The sequence below is a fragment of the Zonotrichia albicollis genome, chromosome 1, assembly GCF_047830755.1.
Source record: "Zonotrichia albicollis isolate bZonAlb1 chromosome 1, bZonAlb1.hap1, whole genome shotgun sequence".
Lineage (NCBI taxonomy): Eukaryota > Metazoa > Chordata > Aves > Passeriformes > Passerellidae > Zonotrichia > Zonotrichia albicollis.
This window is the reverse complement of record NC_133819.1, coordinates 80,504,145-80,521,806: the sequence shown is the minus strand read 5'-3', so window position 1 is coordinate 80,521,806 and position 17,662 is coordinate 80,504,145. Positions and strand designations below refer to the sequence as shown.

The 17,662-nt window shown below is 38.8% G+C and overlaps 1 protein-coding gene across 3 annotated transcripts in view; it reads left to right on the top strand.

The window, feature by feature from the left end:
• The window catches only part of TRIO (trio Rho guanine nucleotide exchange factor), a 247,613-nt gene that overhangs the window by 219,694 nt on the left and 10,257 nt on the right, over window positions 1-17,662 (top strand). Inside the window, exons 37-48 of one of the 3 annotated variants that reach the window (XM_074545600.1) lie at window positions 1,296-1,391; window positions 3,515-3,663; window positions 4,347-4,413; window positions 5,817-5,920; window positions 6,532-6,601; window positions 8,093-8,182; window positions 8,817-8,909; window positions 9,501-9,551; window positions 9,772-9,849; window positions 10,784-10,975; window positions 11,889-12,066; window positions 12,899-13,665. In XM_074545600.1, the coding sequence (XP_074401701.1) occupies window positions 1,296-1,391; window positions 3,515-3,663; window positions 4,347-4,413; window positions 5,817-5,920; window positions 6,532-6,601; window positions 8,093-8,182; window positions 8,817-8,909; window positions 9,501-9,551; window positions 9,772-9,849; window positions 10,784-10,975; window positions 11,889-12,066; window positions 12,899-13,665 (1,935 nt within the window). The remainder of the gene's footprint in view (window positions 1-1,295; window positions 1,392-3,514; window positions 3,664-4,346; window positions 4,414-5,816; window positions 5,921-6,531; window positions 6,602-8,092; window positions 8,183-8,816; window positions 8,910-9,500; window positions 9,552-9,771; window positions 9,850-10,783; window positions 10,976-11,888; window positions 12,067-12,898; window positions 13,666-17,662) is intronic. The other 2 variants (XM_074545608.1, XM_074545618.1) reach the window with 2 other exon arrangements.

Below are 17,662 nucleotides of genomic sequence, written 5' to 3'. Positions count from 1 at the left end.
CAGCACTAAATAACACAACCATTTTCTCCCCTAAGAGCTCATCTGCACACTATATGCATTCTTTCATTCAGCAGAATCATTGCGCACGTCATGGATTTGAAATTGGTGGCAATTTAAAAGTTGTTTGCATTTAATTTTTGGATAAGCAGTATTAAAAGTTTCAAGATCAGCTGTGTTAATATGAAACTAATTATTTTTGCTTTTTGTTTTCTCTTTTTGTAAATTCTGATGCAGCATTATGTTGACTTGTGTTCTGTCTCTGCTTTGGCTCAGTTCCCATATCTTTCCGTTTAAAGTTATCTGTACTTCCTTTGCTTACCCAGCCCCTGTTTTCCTTTCCAAATAAGGCAAATACAAGGCAAACTACCTAAAATCTGTGTATTCTCTTTTTTTGTGCGTGTGTTTACTTATGGGGAGTCTTGCTACACCCATGCTTGATTTGAGCAGAACCTCTTGTGTTGAGTCATTATTTGTGCCGTTTCTTTGTCTGGTTTGTTGGAAACGTTTGCAGGACAGCTTGCCCTGTGCTGCATGATGCTCACTGTGCTGTTCGTAATATGAAGTACAGTTCATATTACACCCTGTTTCCACTTTCCAGTTACTAAATGATAAATGTAATATGCAAACAACTCTGTTTGCAAATTACTGAGGCTGAATTTAATGGCCTTCTCCCAGAGTCCTTTACTGTGAGCACCTTTTACCTTCAGTTGTATCTATAAACTGGCATTTTATAGCTTATGAGGCCAGAGATCTTCTGTGCTCTACACATACCATTGGGAAAAATGGATGGCACAAGGAATGGTGAGCTCAATTTCCCATCTGAATCTGGGTGATATACTCCAGCTCTTTTAGAAAAGTAAATGCCTCTGAGTTATTGGTGTATATTTTCTTAAGATAATAATGCTTCCTCCTTTATTTCAAATCTTCTTGATTTCTCTTAGCATTCTTCAGTTGTTGCTTTGTTTAAGCAGCAACAATATAGGTTAACAAACTGTTGTCCATTGGGTCAGCTGAGGCAGTTTTCATAGCTATTTGCCAGGAATTATCAGCAATTATATTTCTTTGACTTCTATTGCATGTAGGAACAGGAATTTTTATCCCAGCATTTAACTTCTGTGGGGTTTACTTGAAACTTCCAACTCCGACTGCTCAGGTTGGAAGGGAGGATCTTAGTGTTACATGACGCTGACAGTACATGTCAGGTACCTTTGTCTGACAGAGAAGCGAAGTCTCTTGGTCATTGAGCAAGAACCGGGCTAACTCTGGGATTCTCCCTCCTTTGTGTCCTTGCACAGACATCTTCCCGATTGCTGGTGCGGCCGACAAGCTCCGAGACGCCCAGTGCTGCAGAACTCGTCAGTGCCATTGAAGAGCTCGTCAAAAGTAAAATGGTGAGACTGACCAGCAGGTGCACAGGTCTAAAGAACTTGTGTCTTCAAGTCCCAGCTTGCTATTTAAAAAAAACCTGCATGTTTTACATTGACTTGTAAAATTTGCTGTCTGTTTCAGAAGTCGCTTTGTGGGTTGATTTATTATGGGGTCATTTTGTACACACTCTATTTTGTAAAAAAGCATTTGCTGAGTAGGTAAATAGCAATGTAAAGGAGCAAAAAGTAATAAATAAGAGGAAGAGAGGAAATGGTGCAAAATCTACTAGGTATGTCCTGTTTGTCAAAAGAAAATTTCCTATTAGTAGAATTAATGCAAAGACCCAGGGTCTTAGACTAAAAGACCTTCATGAGCAGAATCCCTGAAACTAAATTTATTGCAAATTTTTTGAGGTTAGCAGTAAAGCAGGTAGCCCTAATGACAGAAATATTTATGTTACCTGGTTGTTCTTTAGGCAACAGGATACTGAAGAAATGAGTAAGAGAGCAAAGGGATCATTTTGCATGTCAGTGCCTCCATCCTTGCTAACAAATTAAGTAGGAGGAATTTGTGTCAGCTTTTTTTAGTTTTCTATGTTTTACATTTTCCATGTTTCTGAAGATTGTCATTGACACGTTTTAAAGTTTTCATGTTTCTGAAGATTCTCATTATATGCATAATTCCAGGAAGGTCCTTTGTAATCAAAATCCAGCTTGACCCAGTCTGGGAAAAACTTCTCTGGCTAGTCCTATTTGAGATTGAACTGTATAGTCTCAAGAGGTCCCTCTGCAATTCTGGATTTCCTCAAAACATTTAAATACAGCTTTTGCAGCGTAGCCCCTCTTGGGCTCAATAGGAAGTGCCTTTGTGAAAACTGCAAAGAATTGCAGCATGGCAGCCCCATGTGGTTGATATTTTCCAGGTTCATTCTAAATTGAAGCAGCTTTAACTTTCAGACCTAGAAATCTTATTTTCTGTTCTCTCATGTAATTTTCAGAGAAAATTACATTATTACATAAAAGAATTACTGTACTCTCTTGGGTTTTAACTTTGCTTTTTACTTCTCTTACACCAGCAGGATGAATACAAAGTAATCTATGGGAAAATTCAACAGTCTTTTGTAAATGGAAAGTTAGGTAGTCCTTACAACACCATGTGTCTTTCAGGCTGCCTAGCAGTGGGTAGAACTTAATGATCCATGCATAAAGTCCTTGCGGGAGATGTTCTCATTGCACAGTTTAGCCAAAGTTCAGCTTCCCCTGGGTTTTGGGCTAGTAGTATCATTATTGATTTTTACTTTTTGTGAGGAAAGAAAATAGATTATAGCTCAACCCCACCCTGGTGAAGTAAATGTGCCTTGCAATAAGGCTCTGTCACATGCAAGGAAAATGTGATACATAGCTGTAGCTTGATCCAAGATGATGGGCTTGAATTAAAACAATCCAATGAATACTTCATAGAAGATGTTCATATTATTTCCTCCTATGGCTTCTTCATCTTTTATACAAACAGAAGCCTGTGGAGTCTATGCAAGGAGATAGTGTATCTAGAAGAGGATACAGGGACTTTTTTCTTAGGATCTGAACAAGCTCATAAACAACATTGGCAGTGTAGAAGTCATTATTTTCTTCACAGAGATGCTATTTTGGGTTTTTTTAAGATAACCAAAACGTCTGACAGAGAACACCAGTTCTCTTGAGTTAAAAATGTAACATCATAAAAATCTCCTTTAAAGTTGTCCTATTTGTTGTTGAAAGTAACTTGTATATGCCAGAAGTCAAATATGACAAATACAATTTAATCCCTGGCTGTGAGGACACGTTTGTGCCACTCCCACCATAGAAGTATTTGCATCCTGAGCAGGAGAGCCCAACTTTTAGGCATTGCTGCTCAAACCAGTTCAGCTCCTTTATTTTCCTGTGAAGGGAAGACTGTCATCTCAAATGTGCTTCTCAAATATGCTTCAAAGGCTCAGTTGTCATGGAAAGCCATGTTGTTGCCTGGTTTCCTGGAGGCTTGTGACTTGCATTGCCAAGAGACATAAAAGTAATTGATCTCCCATAGATTGCTATTCAGCAGCTTGCAATGTCTCTTGTGAATAAAGGAGAAATCAATCATTGTTGCTGACTCTGGAATACCTTCCCAGGCTCTGGAGGACCGTCCAAGTTCCTTGTTGGTAGATCAAGGTGACAGCAGCAGTCCATCCTTCAACCCTTCAGATAACTCCCTTCTATCCTCCTCGTCACCCATAGATGAGATGGAGGAAAGGAAATCCAGCTCCTTAAAAAGACGACAGTAAGACCAGTTTTTTTCAGTTTTCCTTTTTTTTTTCAATGCTTATTTTGAGCTGGCAGCAGAAGCTGTTAGTCTGAAAATTAGAGGACTTGGATTATATGTCAAGCATGTGGTCACATTTCTCTGTGACACTCAATCTGTGATTTTTAATTCTAGTCATACCTGTGTTTGACTTCTGCTGCTTGTCACTCTCATTTATTTGGGAAGATGCTGATCTTTAAATGTCCAAATGTCTATTAGGCTTGAAAATAATGGTCATTCCCTTCATTCTATTCCAACCCATGCCTAATTTCTTTATGTAGTAGTAAACTGTTACCATGGTAGAATAAAAACATGCCTGGTTTCAAATTATTTAAACTTGTGTGTGGAAATAACCGTCCATACAACTAAGAGTCTCCAGACCAAAGACATAATAGCATTTTATTTTAAACAATCGTTAAATGTTTGATTTTAATGTCATGTTTAAGAAAACATCTGACTTTAGATAAACAGAAGCAAGCCTTGTCCAGTTTCAAAGTCAAAGCAGTGTCTTGCTAAGAACCAATGTACATTAATTCTTCCATTTCAGTTCTGTCTGTCAAACATATATGACTGCAAATGTTGAAAAAGTTGTATGCCATTAATCCTCTTGAAAAATCTGTTTCATTTTTTAATATTTGTTCACCTTTTTCCTTCCACTGTAGCTATGTCTTACAGGAATTAGTGGAGACAGAGAGAGATTACGTGAGAGATCTGGGCTATGTAGTTGAGGTATGATGGTTTTAATTCTCTTGATTTCTTCTTTTTCTTTAAATGTGCTACTAACCAGCTATGCAGCTTGAACCTCACTATGTTTTTCAAAATGATACACAGGAAGAGGCTAAAAATGTGAAAGTTTACATTCTGAGTTTTCCCTCCTCTAAGCTTTTAATGTATAAAAATGCTACATCACATTTGATTCCTTTTTCTTGTTACTGTGCTCACCTTGTTCTTTTGAGGAGTGTAGTTATTTGTCCTTTTTTTTTTTCCAATTCCTACTGCTGGCCTAATGTTACCCTCATAGATAGTGGGTTTATTTAGCACATCTAAATTATAAAAAAAAACCCAAAAACTGTACCTCAGCATACAGAGCAGCTATCCAAAATTTGAAAGTCCTCCTTCCTCTCCTACCACTAGGATTCTCTTAGAATTCCTAGCTTCCCCTGCTGTAAAATGAGATAACATCACATATCTCCCCTCAGTCTGCAGCTACCAACAAAATGCATTTGGAAGAGTAGAAAGAATGAACACGACAGTAAATTTTGGCCTAATAAAGTTTAATGATTAAACTCTGTTTTGGAGGCAGGGAGGGAAAGAAAGATCAGCATTGTGATAGTGTTTTTACAGAATTTAAAGGGTGCATTAGGAGTCTGAATAGATGAGTTTTTGTAAATAATAACATAATTTCTGATGAAAATGCTGGACATCAAAACATACACTTGGCAAACCAAAACCAGGCCTGGCTATTTAGGACTAGAACTACCGGGGCGGGGGGGGGAAGAAGGAATAGTATTACATGAATATTACAAGATGTAAAAACACTCCCAGTCTAACTATATGGTAGAATCGCTCAGTGAGACAGCTGTGTAGACACCAAAACTAAGACAGGACAATGGGAAAATGTAAGAGGAAGTTTATTGCAGCAAGAATTCTTGCTAAAGGAATTGATTTTTATATTTTTGTCTTTAGTTTGCTCATACTGCAAGCAGTAGTCCATGGAGTGCAGTCCCATGGGCAGTTTCCTCCTCAGTGCACGTTGGTGTGGGGTTGGTGTGAGTGGAATAGGAGACACAGAGCAAAGCAGCACAGGAGGCACTTAGTGGCCCTGACATTTCAGGCAGTAAGGAGAAGGGCTGTGGAAGTTTCTATTGTGCTTCGAGCCTGTTCACGCAGGCTAAATTAGACAGAGTGAATTAATTTTTCTAGCATTGTTGTGTAGACAGCCTCACCTCAATTTGTGATACTTTGTGTCTGTGCTTTATGTTATGCTGTGTTATAGAACAGTTTTCTGGTTTGGCTTTGTGTCCCAAGCAGTTGTTGCCATTGGACATCTTCTGGGAAAAGGGGCATTAGAAGACAACTTGTTTTTATTTTAAGTAGGAATGTTCACAGTGGATTCACTTGGACTGTTGCAGGGTTATATGGCACTTATGAAGGAAGATGGTGTACCTGATGACATGAAAGGCAAAGACAAGATTGTATTTGGAAACATTCACCAGATTTATGACTGGCACAGAGAGTACGTATTGTACCTAAAAAGTATTAGATTGACTTTAGGAATTATTTCCTCAGATATTCAGATACAAGGTAAATGAAGTTGGTTTTGTGCTTTGAGTTGTAGGAAATGTAACTTCAGCTTACAAATGTTGGTGTGGAGATTCGCTTTAAAGAACAATGCATGTGTATATATAGATTTAGATAGATATATATATATATAAAAATACTTCATCTGAGGATCTCTTATATTGACATAACTTTATGTATTATTTTTCTCTAACAATACAGTCTTAAGAACTTGTTAGAGGTGGTTAGCAAGGCAATATTAGCATCGCAAGCATTCAGATTAGGAAGGGTAAAGCTTTCAATCGATATATATGAAATTTAATAATTTTATTAGTAAATGCCGGGTGTTTTTTTCATCTTGTCATGGATTCAGCATGTCCTTTTAAAAAGCTATGTTGAAATATTACACTGTTAACCATTGTCAGCTCGGACATACCTTAATATCCAATGCTGCTGACAGGGGACACCAAAGTGTCTTGCCTTGCAGTAAGACCACTTTGCCTTGCAGTTACCTGTTGCTATAATGTGTGATGTCAGAAAAAAAGTGTTTATTCTGTTTATGTTCAGCTTCTTTTTAGGAGAGTTGGAGAAGTGCCTTGAAGATCCAGAAAAGCTGGGATCCCTGTTTGTTAAACATGTAAGTACAAGTGTCTCTTTTGGCAAACTGTATTGCTGCTACTGGCCAACATGATTGACTATTAAGTACAACACAGTTAAGAAAGTGCTGTACAATGTTCTTCACCTGTAAAAGGTGGAGAGATAGCTTTTAAGAGCTTAAATAGAAGTAGTAAATGTTTTAGTCTTTGTCCCCAGTAGCTTCCTGTGGAGAGGGAACTTGGATGTGGGCTCCATTTCTCTATTCAGTTACACTTTGGTGCAAGGGAATCATCATTTTATATGACACCTGCCTTCTAATCCCAGGTATCCATGCAATAGCATGGAATATAAGAAATAAAAATAGGAAAGAGGCTCATTCTTCTTCCAGTCTGAGTGTGTTCTAGTTCTGTATCCTTTCTCCTTATGGGAATTTGTCACTAGCAAAGTGAGAAACCTTTAGGAAGTAGCTCTCTCTGTTTCTGATTGCTGTTTTACTATCTCCTGGTATTATTTGTAATTAAATTGTCTTTGAAAGGCACCTTTACCACTCCAGATGGAAAGGCAAGCTGTGATGCTATTACAGCCTCCTCTAGCAAAACCCTATCGGCTAGAACACAATGATTCAGTTCCTGTTCTTAATCTGTGTCCTGTGGCCTTTCCAATCTCTATCTTATGTTTTCATTTCTTTATTACCGTTTATCTTCACTGGTCAGTACTCTGTAAGACTCTGGGAAGCAAAGCCTCTAACCCCAAACAAATCCTAGCAAAGTGATAGAAAAGATTTTGGAGTAGGTATGTCTGTATTTCTTAACCTGCAATGTCAGTAATCAAGAATAAATCTTAAAGGCAGAAGTTATTTCCTCTCTCTTTTTCTGTTGCTTTGGTGTTAAAAGCGCATGCACAATATAAAGGATCAGAGTTAAAAAAATGCTAGTGCTTCCATTTCCAGGCTTCATCACTTGCATCCCCATCCAAACTCCAGTAGGACAGCCAATATTAAATAAAAGACATGAAAGTTTTCTCCTAACTGTTTTATACATGTAAACAGGAGAAGGTAATTATTCTAATAAATTTCAATAATAATCACATTATTAAAAGAGAATAAAAAGTAGTATCTTTCAAAGGCTCCATTACAGAATCACGGACTGGGTAAGGTTGGAATGGATCACTGTGGGGTCATCTTGTCAAACCTTCCATGGCTCTTCATGAAAGAAAAATAGAACCATTTTCATGCTTAACTGTGTTGTGGGAGCTGCTGAGTTATCATCTCTGAACACCTGTCATTCAGGAGGATTTATAGCTGTGGGAATTTTTTTCACTTGTGTTGCCTTTCTAAAATAATAACAATGTTTCCAAATAAATGTGTTTTCAGGTCTGTAATTTCTGCATATGTAACTGCTTCTTTTCCTTTAAGGGGTCTTTTTAAGTTCATACATATAAATTGCCATACTTCTTTAAATAATACTCCATTTTAATCTGTCATGTATTTTTCTTGATAATGATGTATCATTTTGTGTCTTTGTTCCTCTAGGAGAGAAGGTTGCACATGTACATAGTTTACTGCCAAAACAAACCAAAGTCTGAGCACATTGTCTCAGAATACATTGATACATTTTTTGAGGTAAGTTCATGAGAGGGGATATGTGAGGTGAAGGATTATCAAATCTGTTAATCAAACCAGAAAAAAAAAAAAGAAAAAAACAAACGCAGCAGATATTGTTGTTAATGTTTTAAATTGCAATTTCTTGCCATTTCTGTTCTGATTTCTCAAATCTGATACAGACTCCTGGAGATGAAAACTAAAAGTTAAGTATAGGATATTAATTAATCAGTAGAGTCTTATCCTTAATAGCCTTAGCCCAGGTAGTTACCAGTGCATTTTATATAGCAATAAATAGCAATTCTGGATAAGCAGAGATCACTGTTGAAAATAGGCTGTATACAACCTGTGACTGAAAAATTACATTTCACTCTGAAGCCTTGTCAAAAAGAGGTGAAAGATGCTTGCAGAAGGGAATACCTTGGGAGCAACAGTGATTAGGGGAAGGACTCCAGCTTTTGCGAACTGAAGATTGTATTTTTTTTTTTTACTTTTGCCAATTTCTGATGTGTTAACAATTAATACTGATATATATTTGTTCTTATATATATATGTATTTATCTCCATATACTGATACATATGCTGTGTTTCTAACTCAACAAAATAAGGGTCTTTCTAACTGAACAAACAAAAATGTTTGTTTTACAACTCTCAGGATCTAAAGCAACGCCTGGGCCACAGACTTCAGCTCACAGACTTGCTAATAAAACCTGTGCAGAGAATTATGAAATACCAGCTGTTACTAAAGGTAAAGGGATGTTGAGATGAATGAGTTGTGTTAATAGATATGTTATAGATGTGTTAACAGATAGGTTTTCTTTTTTAAGAAAATTTTTAATGCTGATGTTTTCCCACTCCTTTTCCTAACAGAACCCAGATTTGTAAGCAATGCCATATGATTATTTTCTGAGCACATTGGGATAGTTACAAAAATTGCAGTAGATGGCTTGGGCCAGAACTTTGTTTTTTCTTTTAATAGTTAAGGACCAAGTGTTTAGGCGATGGAAATGTTTAAAATTTTAGCAGTGTCATAGGAATGGGAGAAGAAACTCTCAATTGTTTTCAGATGTACACGTGATAGAGGTTGTTGGGACTCATCACAGCTTTTCCAGCTACACCTGCAGTCAATTTAATATCCCATAAGTGTTTACTGAAGAGCAGCCCTGTGCAGCACAGAGGTCATTGCCTTACCGTATGTTTTTGTATGAGTTAAATCCAAATGGTTGTCTTCTGCAGTCTGTCATATTCTCATAGAGGCCATCAAATTCAGATTTTCTAAGATTTCTTGTTGATGATTAATGAGAAAAGAAATATTACTTGATTTTTTTTTCTTTTTCAGGACTTCCTCAAGTATTCTAAAAAAGCTAATCTTGACACAACAGAACTAGAGGTACTTGAGACATTTTCTCTTAGTGATATGAATTCTTTTAACTCAGAACTTCTTTTGTTTTGGCAGAGTCACTTTCCTTTTCTGATCTTCCTGAGAAAGCGATTATAAGTGTTTACTTCTTGCATTTCTGTTCTAAAGCAACCATATAAAATGAAACAAAATCTTATGCTGCTAAGTCATTTGGAAAATAAAGCTTTGACTTTTTATTTGTCTTGAACAGAAAGCTGTAGAGGTCATGTGTATAGTACCAAAACGATGTAATGACATGATGAATGTTGGCCGCCTGCAAGGATTTGATGTAAGTTGGCTGGAGTTTTGCTTAGAGATTTTGTCAGGTTCTCTAGAAATTAATCATTAACACTGTGGGGAGAAAAGTGTGCAGTGCTTCTTCACTATCTGGTTAGCTGGTGCAACAAGCTGTAAATGAAAAATCAAGTCTTAGCCCTGCCAAGGACTTTTTTCCTGGGAAACATTACCTGTATCAGTCACATTAGGTAAAGCCCTTCTGCAAAGTCAAGAAAGGACCAAACTTACTACAGTTCCTTTATTGGCTAAAGACTTGCAAAACAGTGAAATAATCAGCTATCAGCAGGAGAGCAGACCTGACTTCAGTAGTATAGACAAAGGAGGAGTCACTCAGGTCCTTCATGTACTTGAGGCAACTGTAACCCTCCTTGGTTTGCTAAGTCTAGAAGAGATGGAAATTGGCTACTGAAGCAGGATGCATCAGCCAGGCCACAGTCACATGTTTTACTTGCAAAGCTCTTTATATTGTGTGATGCAGACATGAGCTTGAGATCTGCCCCTACTCAGCATCCTGGAAGATTATACAAGTAACTGCTGGAGTTATTCAGAATAGAGAAACAAAAGCCTTAGTGTTCTAAGCCTCAAAATACAGGATGAATTTAAAAGGGTGGAGTGGATGTTTGGAGTTTGGTCTGGGATTTTTTTTGTTTTGTTTGGTTTGAGGTTGGTTGGTTGGTTGGTTTTGGGTTTTTTGGGGTTTTTTTTGTGTGTGTGTGTGGTTCTTTTTCTTTTTGACGTTTGGTTTATTTTGAGAAAGAGCACAAGAATATCTTGTGTATAGGAGGAGAAGTGAATATAGAGTGGTCAATAACAGTTGGAAGATGGGAAGTACACGATGCTATTTGTAATGAACATGTGCTCAAAAAGGTTGATTGGAGAAAAAAAAGAACTTCACTAAATGTGTTTTTTCTTACCTCTGTGTGTAGGGTAAAATTGTAGCCCAGGGTAAGCTCCTGCTCCAGGACACATTCTTGGTTACAGACCAGGATGCAGGACTTCTGCCACGCTGCAAGGAGAGACGGGTCTTCCTGTTTGAGCAGATTGTCATTTTCAGTGAGCTGCTAGATAAAAAGAAAGGTTTCTCCATGCCCGGATTCTTGTTTAAAAACAGTATCAAGGTAACTGTTGTGTGTGAATCTTTTGTGTCCCCTGCACAAACTCTGCTAAGGTAACAGTTTCTCATTCTGTGGGCAGTCACGAGTGACAGCTGGGTGTGCAACCCTAGAGCACAATGAAGTGCCAGTCATTTCCTGAAATTACTTCCTACTGAATTTGTTCTCACTCCAGTGTTGGTTAGGTGGAGATCTTTGGATCCCAGTACTCTGATGCCTCCTGCATGAAGGATATCAAAGCAGGTCTTCTGACACAAAGTGCTGGACAAGTATTCACAGAGTTTAGTTTTCAGCTCTGTGCTGTGTGTACACCACATTGCACAGTCATTGCCAGTAGAGAAAATAACTCTTTTTGTATCTTTTATGATACCCAAATATGTAGATAACATTTGTAAGTAGTGTGACCTTCTTAGATATTCCTCAAACAAAGTGTTTCCCCACTTCAAGATTTTCCTGAAAAAAACTGATAATATTAGAAGTTAGCAGCCCTTATGAAGTGTTTTGGGTGGACCCTACTTCCCCTAATTCACCTTGGTGCTCTGCCTGCCACCTGAACCTGTTCATAGCTCTGGCTGAACAGCCAGGTACAAGGCAGTGCTGTATCTGCATCTGAAGCCTTTAGTGGGGGCCAGTGGTAGAGAGAGCTCCACAGCAGTCCCAGCATTTTAACTAATCTGAAAGGAAAGTGAGGGATGGAGAACGTTCAGCCATGCTGACCTGCTGGAGATTGTTCAGGCACAGCGCGTCAGTAAGCTGTACACTAATTCTTCGTTTACTGGAATTAATTAACTTCATTTCATGGTATAATTTTGCTACAGGAATGAGTGGTTATCATTTGAAGGTCTGACTCTAAACTCTTAAGAAAGAGATTTTAAAGGTATGTTTCCCATAAAATACATGTTATTTTCTTTTCATGAAGGTGAGTTGCCTTTCTCTGGAGGAAAATGTGGACAGCGATCCATGTAAATTTGCACTAACATCAAGAACGGGCGATGTCACGGAGACCTTTATTTTGCATTCTGCCAGTCCGGGAGTCCGCCAGTTATGGATCCATGAAATTAACCAAATTTTGGAAAACCAGCGCAACTTTTTAAATGGTAAATTATTTTCTTTTACTGAAAGTTCGTAATTGGATGACTTTTCTCTCATCTCTTTTTTCTTGGCTTTGAAATGTTTTGCAAGTTGCCTTTTTCCTGAGCTAATACAGAACAGTTGGGGGATATGTGCCGCATTTCTGCTTCAGAACAGATGCTTGCATTTATTATAAGAGTGGTAGTCTGAATTTACATGGTGTTCTCTTGGTGAAATTTTCCAAATGTTTTGTAGGAGTGAATCAAGATAGGTGCCATCCGTTGAGAGCTTGTGTACCCCTTTTAAGCAACTGCAAGCCTTTAAAGGCTAAACCCAAGTGGAATTTTAAGCATCTATTCAGAATATGTTTTGCTTCTATTATTTTGGTGGCCATTGTTGTTGCATCTTACTGTGGCAGCAACATTCAGATTCTGCAGGAGAAAAGCAGAAGGTGGTATCCTCCTCTGTGACACTAAAAGGGTTTTGCTCTATTTTTATATCTGTCGGTTTTTGTTCCAACCTAGATTTTTTTAAACAGTTACAATGAGTAACAACAAGCAGAGAATGTGGAGTGACACCTGGTTTTTTCCCCAACTTGGCTGCTGGCTGATAGTGTAATCCTAGAGGAAAACATCTTCTTAGTTTCAGATTTGTAATCTTTAATATTGGTAGATGCAGCAGGTCATGAAGGTTAGATACAGAAAAGCGACTTGAGGTCTGTGGCATCTTTCCACTGCTAAGGAAATTTATTTGAACAGCACTCCCCTTTTTGCCAGTAGACATGTCTGTTTTAAACTGTTCCTGTTCCCTCTCCTGCCCCCTTTCCCCTGACCGCCTCCCCCCTCGCCCCCGCTGCAGCCTTGACGTCCCCGATCGAGTACCAGAGGAACCACAGCAGTGGCGGCGGCGGCGGGAGCGGCAGCGCTAACAGCGGCGGCCCCAGCAGCTGTACTGGCATCCCCAGCTCCAGCCGCAGCCGGCCATCCCGGATCCCCCAGCCTGTCAGACACCATTCCCCAGTCCTGGTCTCCTCTGCAGCCTCGGCCCAAGCAGAGGCAGACAAGATGTCAGGTATGTCCATTCACAATCACTCCCTGCCACACTACAACACCTCTTTAGAAACTGGCCTGAGCCAGCCAGACAGGCACCCTCCCAGTGCAGAGCCGGATGGTCCTCAGAGAGAAGCTGAACAGATTCCCAAGATGAAAGTTATTGAAAGTCCCAGGAAGACAGCAGGAAACATTTCTGGCTCAGCTGATGGAGCCCAGAAAGACTCACGTGGAATCTCAGAGGACAGTCGAACAAGGAACAGCATAGGATCACTGACGCTTGGGAAGCCAAGGCCAGGAGCCATCTCTCCAATGAACTCTCCTCTGTCCACGACTTTCCCTTCTCCTTTTGGCAAGGAAACCTTTCCACCCAGCAGCCCCCTGCAGAAGGGCTCCTTTTGGAGCTCCATCCCAGCATCCCCTGCCAGCCGCCCTGGCTCCTTCACTTTCCCTGGGGACAATGACTCCCTCCAGCGGCAGGTCCACCGCCACTCTTCACACAGCAAGGACACAGACCGCATGAGCACATGCTCCTCGACCAGCGAGCAGTCAGTTCACTCCACCCAGAGTAATGGGGTAAGAGCGGAGCACCTCTGTCCTGCGAGCTCTTCTAAAACCTTCCATGCTCCCTTTCTGTGCGTTGCCATCATTCTCCATACTAACTTCTGGCTCTCCGGTGCTGTTCTGCTCTGAAATAATCAACTGTTCCGGTATCTTCTGCACACTAAAACGCCAAGAGTGTCTACTGTGTGTGTGTATACATGCCAGCATGGCTATGTATACAGACACAAAAGCAACTGCTAACATTAGATGCAATTTCTGCCTCTGCTGAAAATATAGATCACTAGGCTGATACCTACTAACTCGCTGTCCTTGCTTTTTTGGTCTCTAATTTGAAGGCACATAATTAACATGCTGAAGCGTGGCAGCCAGAGCACCTTGGGGTATGCATTGTGCCAGCACTTAAATCTGACTTCAGGATTTTGGCGGATTGCCTTGGGGCTTTTTTCCCTTTCACGCACAAATTTGCCACCATTGTCCTGTGGAGTTTTAACTTCGTGGAGACATCTACGTTCCCTGGGCTGCTTGAGTTTTATTTTTTTCTTAATTTATTTTTTTCCCCCTCTCCTTTCAGCCTTAGTTGTAATACATCAATCTCTTTTTAAATCCTGTGTTTGATCAAGGAAGCTTCCTGCAATCCACTCAAAATAGGCCAGCAAAGCCTAGCAACAATAATCCTACTTCTACTACAACCAAAACGATTACTCGCTCCACTTGTCTGTTCTCCTTTGTAAGAAGAAATGGTTTCGGTTTTCTGGAGACTCAGCCTCTTAGTGTGCACTTGGTGTGTTTGTGTAGAAGTCCAGGCTGTCAACAGAATCTACGTTATCCCTAATAACATCCACCAGGAAAGCAACACAGCCAGCACTGGGGCATGTGCAAATATAAAGCAAAAATGTTGAGGCATTTGCCATGGAGGCGGTAGGCAGGTTATGGTGCCTTTCTTTTATAACTCACATATGATTTTTTTCTCACTAAGCATTGTGTTCATGAATGTTTGTTTTTCTACTCTCTCACAAATGGTATGCAATACCAGTTTTGCAAATCACCTAACTTGCTGGACCTTTTTAAAATGCATGTGTTTCTTTATAGAACTGTTTAACACACAAAGCTTTCTTGACTTCTTAGTTCTTACACTTACTTTTATAATAGCTTCAGAAGAAAAAAAATTTGGCTTTGCATGTTTTGTGATTTTATCCTGATCTTCCTTCAGCTTTTTTTTTTGATTTAGCTTTGTCTTGTGTTGATCTTCAGTCTAGCAAAATGTGATGTGATGTAATGTAATGCAAAATCTGGGGTAATTTGAGTATTTTGCATTTACTGCATAGTATGTGAATTAAGATGTGGTACTTGCATAATACTAATTGAGGTTGCTGCATTAAAAAGGAAAAGGAGAAAGATGGGATGGCACTGAGATTTCAAAACATTTGGATTTCGATATTATCTCAGCAAAGACACCATTGCTTGTTTTTATCTCACTATAAAATGTAATGTTGGAATGCATGCATTCTGCTTCACAGCTCTATGTTTACAGCTCTATAACTCTTTTATTTGGTAATTGAGATGGGCCATAAGTCCTCATTTATAACCTCATTTCTAGACCAATCATCAGTATTCTACACCACATTGAACAAGTTGGAGAAAATGGGTGTGAAGGTTTATTTTAATTTAACTATTTTTGTATGGATATACCCATGCACATATGGCTATGGTAGATTATTTAAGGAAAAATTATTTCTAAGAAGAAAAAAGAGTAAGTTTTGCTAGTTGAGGAATATGGGAGGAACTTTTTATATTTTGTTTGTAGATCCTCCTGTAATCCCATAGTTGAGGTCAGTAACGACCAGAAGTACTTTCAGTAAGAAAACATTACTGTGCAAGAATAATTGCTTCCTTGCAAGGCAAAAGGAAAGGCTATCTCTCCGGGGTGAGAATGAATTCTGGTATAAACACATTCTCAGGAACATTTGTCACTTAGTAGTTACCAGACAGTTGTTTATTTAACAGATTTAAGTGTCCTCGTTGAACATAAGAAATATTCAGAGTTTATTATGATCCTACAAGACTTAAATGTCAGAAAGAAGTGTTATGTTATAGAAAGGTCAGTCTTGCAGTTACACAAATTCTGCTGCATCCTAAGAAACAGTATGTTCAGGAATAGTGTGTGAGGCAAGGTTTGAGACTTAGGTTGATACTGCAACTTTCCTTCATTTTCTCTGGAATTCTTAACAGGAGAAGTCAACAAAAGCTGCTTTTTTGAATAGAGTTGTTTTTCATCTAGGTAAAAGAGTGTAGCAAGTTGTCATCCTAATCTAAATAATGACTGAAAATGAGATTTAATTTCTTTGGTTCAGCTGTTCTCAGTTTGCTTGAGTCATAGAAAGGACTTACTAATACAAAAGGCCATGCAGGCCATCTTCTAAATAGAGAAAGAAATTAGTTCTCCACTGGAAATACAGAATCTGAAATTAATGTAAATATCCTTTAGTAGAGTTAAAATCCACAATGAGATCTTTCTCACTGAGGTAGAATATGCTTCATCATCTAATATGGCAAAAAAGAAGCTTTGAGTCACTCATTTGAATATAACAGTCCAGCTAGAATAAAATGTACAGTCACTGGCACTCCAAGCATCAGGGTGTTAAACATGCTATGAAATTAGTAATCTGAGACTGTTCCATTCCAAATGTCTTGGTTTCTCAGCCAGAGTCCTCAGGGAAGCACAGGCACAGAGGGATGGAGTGACTTGTTCAAGGCCTTTAGCAGATTGCGAGAGAACGCAGTGTTCAGGGCTCCCAGTGCACCAGGCTGTCAGCTGAACCCCTCTGTATCTCCTCAATATTTAAGAAATATTTGACAGTTTTGAGAAAAAAAGATAAAAAATGATGCAGTTTTAATCTTGTGTGCCAGGCTTTCCACTGGCTACTAGCACATGAGGGGTACTAATGTGGTTCTGCTCTATAAGCAGTGGGGGTAGCCAGGACATGGGTACTCATTTCCTTCTTCAGCTCAGCTTCTACTGAGCCATAGCGAGCCCTCGCTGGCACTGAGTGACCCGAAACAGTCTGAAGTAAGAAGAGAGACAAAAGACACACACACACACATTTCATGCCACATCATTAATAGGCCATTCACCTTGATTTTAACTTGTTTCAAGAAAGAAATAATTACTGAGGGAGTAGGTTGTGTAATCTGATAATAGTTTTCACATTTCTATTTATTAAAGCTTGTATAAGGAATAGATGCAAATGGACAATGTAAGTCTTACATAAAAAAAATAATAATTTCCAGTAGGTTTATTGTCAGGAGTAGGCTTTTTGTTCTTCAGGTAATATGATTTTGAATGTACACTTTCTCAGCCATAATTAGCTTTCCACAAATGCTTGCTGGGGAAATGAACAAAATCATGGACAGTAGTTTAAAGTGTATGATAAACAGGTAACAACACTCAGCTATCTTAGTCACTAATCAATTAGAAGCGATTCTTACAGTTTAGTGGGTCTATTTTGACCGTCAAATTAGTAATTTCTTGTTTCACTAATTTACTTCATCCTCTGCATTTAAAAGAATAAACCTGATCATACAGATGCAACCAGAGATAAATCTTGTAGTTTTGAGAGGTGCTGTCAAAACCCTGTTTTGTTCTTTTGTAGCTTGTCATGTTTTGTGTGCACAAGGGCAGAGTCTGAGATCTGACAGGTAGTGCTAGGAAGACTACATGTATTTTTCATTGTTGGAGTTTCCAGTGATTATGAGCTAATGACTATGATTTGGAAACTGAACTTAGAAGACCGTGAAAAACTGTCTCACGTGCTTGTACTGTAGTTTTGATGCCTGATGAAGATGCAAGGTTCAGTGTCTGAGCTTGAAAGGAAGACAAGTTGCGATTTATGAATAAACTGACTCCTAGTTAACAGAAATTATATTGAGTAACTGTATTGGGAATAAATTTGTGCAGCAGCACTACATAAAGATGTTCAAATATCAGACTAATGCACAAGATAAACAGACA